The 12,017-nt window shown below is 40.1% G+C and overlaps 1 protein-coding gene across 1 annotated transcript in view; it reads left to right on the top strand.

Moving 5' to 3' along the window:
- Window positions 1-2,013: 2,013 nt before the first annotated feature.
- Window positions 2,014-12,017, top strand: part of OTOG (otogelin) — a 99,705-nt gene continuing 89,701 nt past the window's right edge. Inside the window, exons 1-6 of the mRNA XM_017807136.1 lie at window positions 2,014-2,065; window positions 2,172-2,232; window positions 2,338-2,392; window positions 3,613-3,703; window positions 11,273-11,365; window positions 11,610-11,764. Coding sequence (XP_017662625.1) covers window positions 2,014-2,065; window positions 2,172-2,232; window positions 2,338-2,392; window positions 3,613-3,703; window positions 11,273-11,365; window positions 11,610-11,764 — 507 coding nt within the window. The remainder of the gene's footprint in view (window positions 2,066-2,171; window positions 2,233-2,337; window positions 2,393-3,612; window positions 3,704-11,272; window positions 11,366-11,609; window positions 11,765-12,017) is intronic.

Here is a 12,017-nt window from a genome sequence, read left to right as displayed (position 1 = left end):
AGTCAGAAACTCCTCCATGTAGTAAATGATTGTGGAATAATCTTCACCTGGTGATGTGAAAGGTGCTCTGAATGCTCATGTAAAGGACAGACCACAGAAAGGATGACAAACATGATTGGCTGTTGGTCTGCTGTTACATGAATTCCTGTGTTTTACTGTGCATAAATACAAAGGAAACAAATCCACAAAGCTATCCCATGCTCCAAAACTGTAAGTTCCATAATCAGTAAATTTTAAACATGGTTCTGAACTCTTCATTACTTCAAATATATAATATTAAAAGATGGTAAAATTATGACTCTTTATTATTTCTAGATAATTAAATCCTATCTAAGAAGAAACTAAATTGCATCTAAATTGGCTTTAAACTAGTTTCAGTTCTTCTTTGCTAGTTGTGGCATTAAGGGAAAAGGAATAAAAGGAGCAGCCCATTTAGTAGGCAAAGAAATACATTAAAGTGTGTGTTGAGTAACCTGATTCCTGTGGCTTTTTATCTACTTTCTCTACTTCATTAATGTAACATGGACCAGAGAAAGTGCACCAAAGCCAAGTGCATGCGGCACTCAAGAGTAGATGGGTTCTGCTGCAGGCAGAGTCTAGCATATAATTCTAGAAATCTGTTTGCAGTTATTGGGAAGAGGCTGTGTTAAAGAATATCTTTTATTTCTCACTTCCTTTTCTCTCATATGCATTTTCCCTCCAACGCTTACAGGAGAGAACAGAATTCTCAGTGAAAATATTGCTAGTTTTCCATCATTTCATTAGAAATGAAACCCTTGTTGCAGCAAGAAACACAATACACAGGGACAAATTACAAAGGCAGAAAAGAGATCTTTTTAATGACTTACTGTTAACAGACTTCTCAAAGCAGTCAGAAAAGGCCCTTTTTCATCTGAGACAGTTTCTCACCTGGTATGGGCAGCTTCTAAAGCTTCTGACATAAGATATGCAAACCTGAAGAATGATGGGGAGAGAGACAGCAGCAGATGGGAAAGGGAAAAGAAAAGAGAAAAGGTAACAGTGATAGGAAGAGGGAAGAGAAAACAAAGAAACATAATGTAAGGAAGCAACTTTAATCACAAGGAAAAAAAAAGAGTGAAAAAAGAAGAGGAATAAATATGGAAAAGGCTCCACATTGTAAATTCATACTAATAAAAAAAATTTATCAGAAGCTATGGAAACCATCCATACAGGTTAGCTTCATGCTGCATTCAGTTCATGTTTTACTCATGCCTTTCATTACTCTAGTCCTGACACCTGGTTCAATGGGTCGGGGCCAATGCTCCATGCTGAGCACGGACAACCTTTGCCGTTTCCCACTGGGAGCACGCGGTTCCCCGCGGGCTGGCTGCGCTCGGTCCGTGCGCGTTGCCAGGAGCTCCGGGAGCAGCCCCGGCTCCTCTCGCCCTGGGGTGAGGCGCAGCCTTAAACCGCACCCCACCGCGGGGGTCCCGGCTCCCGCTCAGACACCGGGACACGAATCATTTCCTGAATCACGGAATCATAGAATCAACCGGGTTGGAAAAGACTCTCGAGATCATCAAGTCCAACCCTTGATCCAACACCGCCGTGGTTACTAGACCATGGCCCTAAGTGCCACATTCAGTATCATCTGGTAAATCCATCACCTCCCTGGGGAGCCCATTCCAACGTCGGATTACTCTCTCTGTAAAAAACTTTTTCCTAATATTCAACCTAAGCCTCTCCTGGCAGGGAAGCCCAGAAAGGCGGAAAAGTAGAAATAAACTCGAGGAGGCGACGAGGTCAGCGGCGGCACGGGCGGACAGGAGAAGGGAGAAGCGATAGCGGGGCCGCTCGGCAGCAGGGACACAACCAGCCCCGGGCTGCGCAGCGAGAGGCGGTGTCCGGGGTGGGCGCTGGGGAAGGGCAGGGCGGAGGGCGGGTGGCTGATAAACCCCCAGTCCGCCCCGCCCGGAAGGGCGGGATGAGCTCAAAGCGCAGGTAGCGGCCGGAGCTCTCCGGGAAGTTGTACCTGTTCTCCAGCTGTTCCGCATGGAGACTCGGCTCGTGCTTGGGGCGCTGCTGTGCGCCTGGCTGCCGTCGGGTGAGCTCCTGCCGGGCAGGGCGCGGGGATGAGGTGGGATGGGATAGGGTGGCAGAGAGGACAGGGCAGTCCTGGCCATCGCTAACCTACCGCCTTTGCCTTCCAGCCTTGTCTCCATGGGGCGCCTGGGCGCAGCTCCCTGCCGACGGGGATGTGCCGCTCCGCAGGTAAGAGCTGGCCGGGGCACAGCGGGGCTCCTTCCCCGCCGCGGGAGGGCCGGGCCGGGTGGGCTGCCCGGGCCAAGCCAACCCTGCCTTGTTCTCTGCCCGCAGCCGAGGCAGCACCGGGGGACCTCGGACAGGAGAGGGCCTCTCCGCGGCGATGCAGGTATGGGGGGAGAGCAGGGAGCTGTGATGGGGCAGCTGGCGGGCACGGCGGGGCCGGGAGCTGCGGCACCTCCTCGGAGAGGCTGGGATGTGCAGTTTCCCTCCGAGGAGCCCCGGGAGGAGAGCATCGACCGCGATGCGACCAGGGCTGATGAGGTGATGCGGTGCCGTCGCTCGTGGCCCCAGGTGGTGGCAGGTTTGCCCGGCGAGACCCCTCTGAGGGGGCAGGTGGCGTCAGATCGAGGGATGGCTGTGCTGGCTGTCATCAGGATAATGTGCTTCTCAAATCTTGCTTGAATGCGTCTGTACATTACTGTGATACCATCAGTATTTCTGGTGGCTGTTCTTTGTAATTCTTAAAGACTTGTCCTCGAATGTGTATTTCATCCCACTCACGAGGAGCGTCATTTATGAATGAAAGAAAACTTGGGGTTTTAAGTGTTTAAGCAATGAGGAAAAACTGTATGGTTGTATCTAGAGCTTCAGCTCCTTCAGAAAGCTGTTTTTTGTAGGAAGCATCCTTGCTCAAGGGAAAGCTGAGGTCTGGTCTGGCTCATCCAGCAACAATTGCTTTGTGGGAGCCTTTTTGCTTCTCAGTAAAAGTAAGTGAGCTGGCAGTATCAGATCACTACAGCTCAGCACTCAGGTTTTTGGATGTGATTTATCTTGGCAACTCGACTATATCACTCATGGCACGTTGCTGAAATGTAATTAGGGTGTGTGGTTCCTACTCCCTTGTTTGAGGGTGGGAAAAGGAAAGTTTGCTTTGTTGTCCTTGTTTGTGGCTCCACAGAGGAGTTGCCTTTCTTTCTGCTTTCTTCCTGCTCTTTCTGGGAAAAGTTCAGCAAAGAAAAAAAGTCACATAACTGCAAACAGGTTATGAAATCAACCATCAATAACAGCAAATGCTAATAGATTGAGGTTCTCCCCCTAAGAATTCAAGAAATAGCAATAGACTCTTTGTTTCCTTCTGTGTTAGCCTACTGAGCAGGAATCTTCAGTAAGAAATATGTTTGGGTGACTGGAAAAAGAAAAAAGAACTATTGCACTCTTCAGTAGAGTGACTGTACTTTTTACTTCACAACTGAGTTTTTTGATAACGTTGTAGTGAGCAAATATGAAGCAATGAGCTTACTAAAACTGGTAAATTTACTGATAGACTCTGAAGAGATTTTTAAATTTCTTGGTTATAGCTGCTGATTTATTTGTTCTTTCTGAAAGGAGTCTGAAATGGCAATTTATAACACCTCATCTACTACAATGTCCCTGTCTCGGACCAGGAGACTTCACAGTATGAAATGCGGACCATCCAGTAAGTTATTTATGTTTCCACATGAAATCTCTTGAACTTTATTTTCTGCATAATTTAATTATTTTTTAGAAAGAAAAAGCCCTAAAATAACTAGTACAGGTCTTTGTGGTAAAGGAGGTCTGCTCTGATCAGTCTCTAAGCTCCATAGAAGTGGGATAATTTGTTATGGGGTTTAACTTAACTTTAGGTTTATACCTGGTTCTGGTTTGATCATTTGAAAGACTGTCTCTAACTGCAGTTTTTCTAATAAAAAGCTTTTACTAGGGAAATCTGCTCTTGTAGTGATATACCTAAAAAGGTGGATTGCTGCTGGGTGCCGTTAAATTGTCTGCCCTGTACCTTTGCTGTGCTTGGAGGTTTTTTGTTTGCTATGTTTTTGCTGAGGTGATCTATGGATGCTCTTCGTGTGTATAATCTATGGGTTAGCAAGATAGGGTGCCTTAGCCACCAGCTTGCAGTGGTGGGTATTTTCTTGAGGAATGTGTGTGTTGGTTTTTTGGTTCGTCTTATTTTCACGAATGAAGTGGACAGGCTTAAAATATCTTTGCTGAAGGGTAAAGATCCTCTGTGTTAACTGTACAGAAAGGTCCATGTTATGCTTGTTCTGTACAGAGGAGAAGTATGAGGCAAAATAATTCCTAGTAGTTTTAGTTAGTGATGTGAAACCTCTAGTTTCTCTTCTGTTAGCCTGATGGATTGCATTGGATGTGGGACCTACCTGATAGTGAATAGTGTGGATTTGTACCCCATAGCTTTATAGCACAAAAGGCAAGATGTGTGGAATGGACTCATCAATTGTAGTTAGGGTTGTGTTATCTCCAAAAGCTTTTAATGTCTTTAATACACACTGTTTGCAGAAGCTTTTGAGAAGTGTGCAGCTGGATGTGGAGGAACAGTGCAAGAGTTTAGAGAAACATAGTATTGCTCAAATAAGAACTATTACCTATGAACCTCTCTCCAATATATGAAAAAGTCATATATGTTGCGTATGATAAAGTTGCTTTACAAATATAGCACTCTATACTAGTAAAACTCCCTCTTTTTGAGGGTTGCATTTGCTTACTGACCAAGAAGTACTTATGATTTCATTTTTTAAAAACTAAATAAAGCAGCTTACAAAGAGAAGATAAGCAAATCATGCTGAGAATTTTGCTGCCATAATAATCATTTGTTTCCCTGGGTTTATTTTTTTCTAGTCAAAACTCCTTTAATGGGACTAGTAGATTTCGTTTTTTGCTTCAGAGCAACCAGCTGGGGAAAAAAACCTTTTAAGATACGTTATGTTACCATTCAAGTGTGCAATAAAACACATGTACATAAACCCTTTGCAAGACTTCTATTAAAAAACTCTTGCAAAGGTTTATGTGCAAGTTTATTGCCTCTTAAATAGGCCTAATATTTAAGAAAGGGGAGAAAAAAATTAGAACAAGGGAGAATGAAATGGGTAGAAAATTTCTCATGGTAACTCATCACATGTCTAAGCTTCTAAAGGAGGATGCAATTACAATGGCAAAAATAGATTTCATTGCTCTCTGCAGATGTAATAGTAGAGCCTTTTTGTTTTTTTCCAACTCTTATTTCTATGAGGGAAAAATATTACGTGTGGATTTTCCATTTCTGATGGACTTGCTTTGGAAAGACAATGTTGTTGAAGACCTGCTTTAAAAGTTATTAATGATTGCCCATACTTGAAGGCAAATAAAATTAGTCTTATTAAACTTTTTAAACAGTGTAATACCCAGACCTGGAAGTTTCCTTTTTAAATTCCAGTAAACTCTGTGTGGGAAATGGAATCCATTGTTGTCTGCATGTGAAAGACATATTGAAAAACAAAACAAAAGAATAACCTGATCTGCTTCATACGAGAGTTTAGGTATCATGCTCCAAATACTTAGAAAAATAGTTTCATTTTGGCCTCTCCAATTTGAAGAGATGCAAGCTGCTATAAATCTGCCCATGTACTGGGATTTGCATCCATTTGAGGATGTATGAAATAGTAATGCTTTTTTTTGTTGAAAAAACAACTCACCAAACACCAAAAAAACCCAGAACAAGAAACAAATCCAAAAAAACCCCAAAACAGAACAGCAAGGTAGGCTGTCAGCTGCTCTCCCTAGTTTAGCAATGTCTCTAACAAAATAATCTTTGAAATAAAACTATAATAGAATGAAATATAAGTTCATTATAATCACAGGCAATTATTTTTGCAAGAATATTTTTTCTTGCTTTCAGTTGCTCTATGGAGATAAACCAACATGTTTTATGTGGAATGAATGCATGATTTGTGCAATAGATCTCTTTACCTTTGTGTAATATTAGTCAACTGAAAGCAGTTCAGAAAGTGAGGTCATGTCTTATCTGTCAATGAAACAAAAAAGTTGCTACAGCACAAACAAATGCCAAGAGATAAATTCTTGTGTTAGTTTCTTCTACCTAGGGAGCATGGCATTTAAAATGTTTATCATAATAATCGACAAACACATAGTTTACATAGCTGTTAAAGTTTGAACTTTTTTTGGCACAAATCTGTTCTTTGTGCAAAGTTAAAAAACAATAAATGAAGTGAAAAATCCAAACCCCAAACAGAAAACTGCAGGGCTAATATATAAGCATATAAAGAACCTGGGACAGGCAAAACAAATTATTTGTGGAAGTATTCAAACTACTGCTGGGAATTTATAGTATGTTAAACACTTCAAATTTCTTGTCTTGAAATGCAGTAGCAGGCAGGAGTCACTATTACCATAGAAGATACTTGTCCCTTACAATGTGTGCTTGAAGACTGATTTGAGGAGATGCACAGGAGCAGAACATCTGCAGCTAACTGGAAGGGTCTTGGAATTGAAAGGTTAAAATTGCATCCTACTCATTCACCTCAGAATCCCGAAGAAAATTTTAGATCCTAGCGTGGCCCAGGGCTGTATTGCATCCTGTGGAAGCATGTGCCATCTGCCTGCCACTGTAGGCAGATATTGCAGGCAGATGCTTTCACAGACTATGAAGTTGAAAGGCAAAAGATAATGCAAGAAATACTTGCTGTGTTATTTCTCCACAGTCAAAGGCAGTGAAAGATTGCACCTGGAGAAAGTATGTGATGGAAATTATGCAGAATTACAAAACATAAAATTTACAGAATGTTGACAGCAAAAATTTAAATATTCCATTTTAAACATAACTTTACTTTTTTTTTAATGTGTGACTCTAGGTCTAACGTAAGCTTCTTGAAAATTCTTATCCTGATCTGCTTTTCTTTTTCACTTTTCCATTTCAGAATAAAATTAAATTTTTAATTAATTGATCATTTTAGTATTTTACCTTCAGACAACCCTCCCTTCTACACTTGCATGGAATTTTAATGTATGTCATTTTTTAAAGAATCCTGAAAAATATTTCTTTTTCTATTTGTCTATTTCTGTAAATGACTCTCTGGGGCTCTAAAACTGTTTGGGTCAAAGTTGATGTATAGGCACAATCATATGAACTGAGGGCATAGGTTGGACCTTGTATTTACCTTGCTTAAGTAAAACTTTATCACTTTCAGATCTCTAAATTAGTCTTTCATACTTAAACTTTTCTGTCCAAGTGAATCTAGTAATCGATATTCTGAGGAGAAACCTGTTTCTATTGCTTTGCATTAAACTAATTTTTTTTTTCATGCCGTGTCTTAAAAACCAGTAACAAAACACAGAATTTCAACACTAGTAAGTACTTAATGTTTTACAGAAAAATAACCTAGAGGAAAGTCCACCTCAGCCATAACTCTTCAAGAATTAGGTGTGCTGGTGATAAAGGTGTATTACAGTGAGGTCAAAACTGAGTTGGAGCATCTGTATTCACATGACGGTTAAAGCAAAATCAACTATTTCAAAGTTGATGTGCATGGTAATCTCAGTAGTCAGTTGTGTTCTTGAATGAAAGTGCAATAGATGGCTCTTTGATTTAGTATCTTAACTTTTGTGTGGAATACATATACATGCTTGCTTTGCAGTTAGATCTTTGTGCTCTGAGGGGTAAGAGTGGTTCTTTAGTGACTGTATCTCACTTCATGCTGAAGGGCTTCACACTATATAAATTACTCTGAGCTGTGCTTATTTTATTCTTCGTAGACATTAGATCAGAAGAATAAATCATGGATAAGCAAGCCAGGACATAGAGTTCATTTGCAACTGAAATAAATTCAAGAGGTCTTAAGTACTCGTTAGAGAAGAAGTAATGCAAGAAAGTAAAGTAAACTGTGTGCACAATATCATAGGTGCAATACATGTATCTATAATAATATTTCAAAATAAATGTGTATTTTGATGAAGATGCAAGATGGCTTTGGACAGTTTTCCTGATGCTCCTAAAGCATGTCTTTTCAGAGAACATAAGCAGTAGTCACTTGTGTGAAGGTGGACACTAATCTCCAGAAACCCTTGCAGTGAAGTGTAAACAGCCGACGTTACAGTCACACTTTTTCAAAGGCTCTGATAAATAATGGATTTAAGATCCAGCTACTGCTTCTAGAGTGGCAGCACTGGCCTCGAGGCTCTTACTGCCCGACACTGAAGAATTTAAAAGGAGGATGAACTGAAAAGGAGGTTCATGCACCCAAGGGACTAATATAACCCTATGTGCATATTGTGCAGCCTATTTAGTAATTACCAGATTAGAATATTTAAGCTGTGAGGAGAGAGAAGAATTCAGGCCTGTGTTACGAGATGATCCTGCTCAATTAAGAGGGAATTTGGGATGAGCAGCTTCATGACTGCAGTGGTCATATTCTGCAGGTTGTAGTGGCAACAGGTTAGAAATCCCTTAATTACCTATGTGAGTCAAATCATATTACTTAGGCCTACCATTTTCTGCTAGAAAAGTCTCACAAGTTTTCAGTTTCAGATTCCAACCCAATGCGCTCAACTGGCATAATGTCAAAGGGGAAAGAGGAGCTGAGAACTTTTTAGTAGGTGTCACTTTCAGGTAAATGAAAGCCACAATATTCTTCCATAACTTTTCCCACTTCTAGTTTTCATTTAGTCTTGATGTTTTTTCCTTTTCTGCAGATATTAAAATGTTTCTCACATCTCTGGGGCAGACATGACATAACCTTTCCATAAACTTTTCCATTTGACATGGTCATATGGATTAGCTTGTTTAGGGAGTTTATATTCCTTTAATGACAAAGATCAGAATTTGTTCCTGATAGGAAGTATTTCTGTGTTAATTGAGTGGAGTTATATGATTGAAGGAGGCCACTTTGTTTACAGTAGTAGGAGCACTAAATGTGATCTGAAACAATGCTGCTTTTCTCAGTACATGTCTAAGGATAACTATTATTTCACACACAGCTCTTCTATGCAGTGTAAGGAAACATACTTTACAGTGATGTAAACAGGGATATAAAGAAATACAAGAGCTATGATTATTATATTTTCTTAGAATCTTACATACTCAGAAGAAAACTTTGTAAAGAAGAAAACACTCATCACTGAGTCATTTCACCTCCAATTCAGATTTAACTCCCTTTCTCTCTAAAAGAGAGCCAGGGAGATCCTTCCTGATGACAACAAGGGCCCCCAGGCCAGCTGACTGTGTTCACAATCTGAATATACATGGCTTGAAGCAGGTTACCTGAGCCACACTTAGAGGGGAATCATTCAACCTGAAACATCAAAAGGGGGCTAACTTCCTCTACAGCCAAGAGGAACATGACTTGCAGTCTAATTGCACATCATTGTAACTGGACAGGCAATAGGGCAGAATCTTAGAGAAGCAAAGAATGGAGGCCTGAGCTCTGGTTACTCAAGTCTCACAATGCTCAAGATGAAAGAGCAGAATGTCTGCCTCTCTTGACAAGAGGAACAAGGCTTTTGCATTATTGACAAGATTGGTCACTGTGAGTATGTAAATGAGACTGCTCAGTCAGAGTAAGTAGGAACCTTTCTACATGCTGCTTGCATTAGTTTTTATTGAACTTGGGTTGGCCAGACAGGGAAAGGAGCATTGCCTTTTGCTTTGTCTACCTGCTTTGTTCTTTTCAGCATGGCCTCTATTTTTTTTTTCTTTTTTTTTTTTTTTCTTCCCAGTGTATGTGTGGGGTGCATGTTGAAAACAAAGGTATCAAAATTAATGGTTTGGATATTTTTAAAGTCTTCAAGTAACTCATTAGTATTTTTAAGATGATTGCAAATGGAAATAGCACTAATGAAATCTACTGTCAAATTTTGTCGAAACTTAGTAAGGGTTCTGTAAACTTGTAACTGAAGATAGTATTTTGTAAAAATCACATGGCTTTAAGTAGATGAACACGTAAGCATTTTTCTTTAATTGTATTTTGCTGTAATATTCTTGATGTCTTCCTCATTCTAACATTATGGTATTTAGCATGACGTAATGATAATGTCTTGAAATTGGAAGAGAGTAGGTTTAGATTAGATATTAAGATGAAATTCTTTACTGTGAGGATGGTGAGGTACTGGAACAGGTTGCCCAAGGAAGTTGTGGATGCCCCATCCCTGGAAGTGTTCAAGGCTAGGCTGGATGGGGCTTTGAGTGACCTGGTCTAGTGCAAGGTGTGCCTGCCTATGGCAGGGGGATTGGAATAGATGATCTTAAAGGTCCTTTCTAATGCAAACCACTCTATGGTTCTATGATTATTTTTCAGGAATGATGTGTTTATAAAGATAAAGAAGGCTGAGTCTTTAGTTTGTCTCTTCCTGAAACAGTTTCTTCTGAGCAACTTGTCTGCAGCAAATGCAATCTCAATTTGTGTTCTAAAGTGCAAAAATTACATAATTATATAATAGGCAATTATTAAAATTCAAATCCTTTCCTAATAAAACTTTATAAGAACAAGTATTAGCAAAATAAGTGAATAGATCATAATTGTTAAAAAAAGATTCAAGCACAAAGTTTGAATTTAGTAGCAAGAAACTTTATTTCTGCTTGTGCGCATCTTTCCTTAAACTGTGAAAACTTGTTTGGTCATATTTTGATGGGGATCTTCCCAGGGAAAATAAAAAACCCAGCACCTCCCTGCCCCAAGCCCAAACCTGTCAAGTTGCAAGTCAGGGATCTGTGTCTTTATGGAAAGTGTTTGTGGTTCGCATAGTTAGAAGCTGCAAGATACAAGGAGGAGAGGCAGGTGAAAGATATACAGCTGGCATCTGAACATTTGTATTTCTAATGTATTGTATTTGCTCTCATCCCGGCAGAGCTTACCCATAGGGTGTTACTAGTATAAGTAAGGATATAGGCACTGCTTTTTTTTGGTGCAGTACTTGTTCACTTCATGTATTCATCGCTTAGGGGACTGAAAACATGTCAGACTAACACATGGAACAGTCGTTTTGATTTGGCTTCTCTACATCTGTAATGTATTTGCTAAACTGGATGTCTGTTTTGAGGTAAGGCTTTCGCAGTATTTTTCCTTTTTGTGGAGGCCAGTTGGATTCTGCAGGACCCTTTAATGCTAAGTCAGCCTCTCCTGTCATTCATGTAGTGAATTTCAGCTTTGGTGAAAGCACTAGGTCTTAAGAAAGAAAATTATCATTATTTATTTTTAATATGCCTTGGTTTTTTTCCACTCAGATTCATTTACATGTTTTAATGGAGGTGAGTGTGTCTACAGAGAGCTGTGCAACTGCAGTCGATTTAATGCAACTGGACCGAGATGCCAGACAGGTGTGTAAAAAGAGAAAACTAACTGCAATTCTGAGATTGTACTTGGGTTCCCACAGCTACAAGAATGACTACCCTCTGCCTAAAGATTCCTTTGTGCTCTAGTGTTTTTCTCTCCGAAATATTATCACTCTATTCGAAGTGATAATATTTCACAGCACGCCACATATACGACACCATGTCAACTTGAGTATGAATAAAAAAAAAAAACCCAGTGCTATGTCTAAAGTGACTCTCCTTTTGTTAGTATATAACACAGGTGCTGAAAGAGATCATATATGCAGAACATGGGGCCAGTATAATTTTGAAACTTTTGATGGACTCTATTATTATTTTTCTGGGAAATCTTCATACGCACTTGTGAGACATGCTCAAGTAGATGAACAGAGCTTCTCCATACAGGTAGGGAACCATGCTTCTACATTCCTTTTACATGTTATTGGACATGCTAATGATGTATTAATTTTAAGAGATTAAAAATTACTTGAGATGATACTATGGGGTTGTAGAATGTAAGGTAGATGTAATTCTAACGTGTTGTGGGCTGCCAGTTACCACAGCACAGAATATAAACAACTGGAATAAAACTGATGTGTGTACTACCAAAGCTTGCTTTGTTTGCACAAAGCTGCGAAAAGGCCACGGCTATGAAAAC

Source organism: Lepidothrix coronata, unplaced genomic scaffold (assembly GCF_001604755.1).
Source record: "Lepidothrix coronata isolate B3197 unplaced genomic scaffold, Lepidothrix_coronata-1.0 Scaffold1, whole genome shotgun sequence".
Taxonomy (NCBI): domain Eukaryota; kingdom Metazoa; phylum Chordata; class Aves; order Passeriformes; family Pipridae; genus Lepidothrix; species Lepidothrix coronata.
This window is presented reverse-complemented; position numbering and strand designations above follow the sequence as displayed.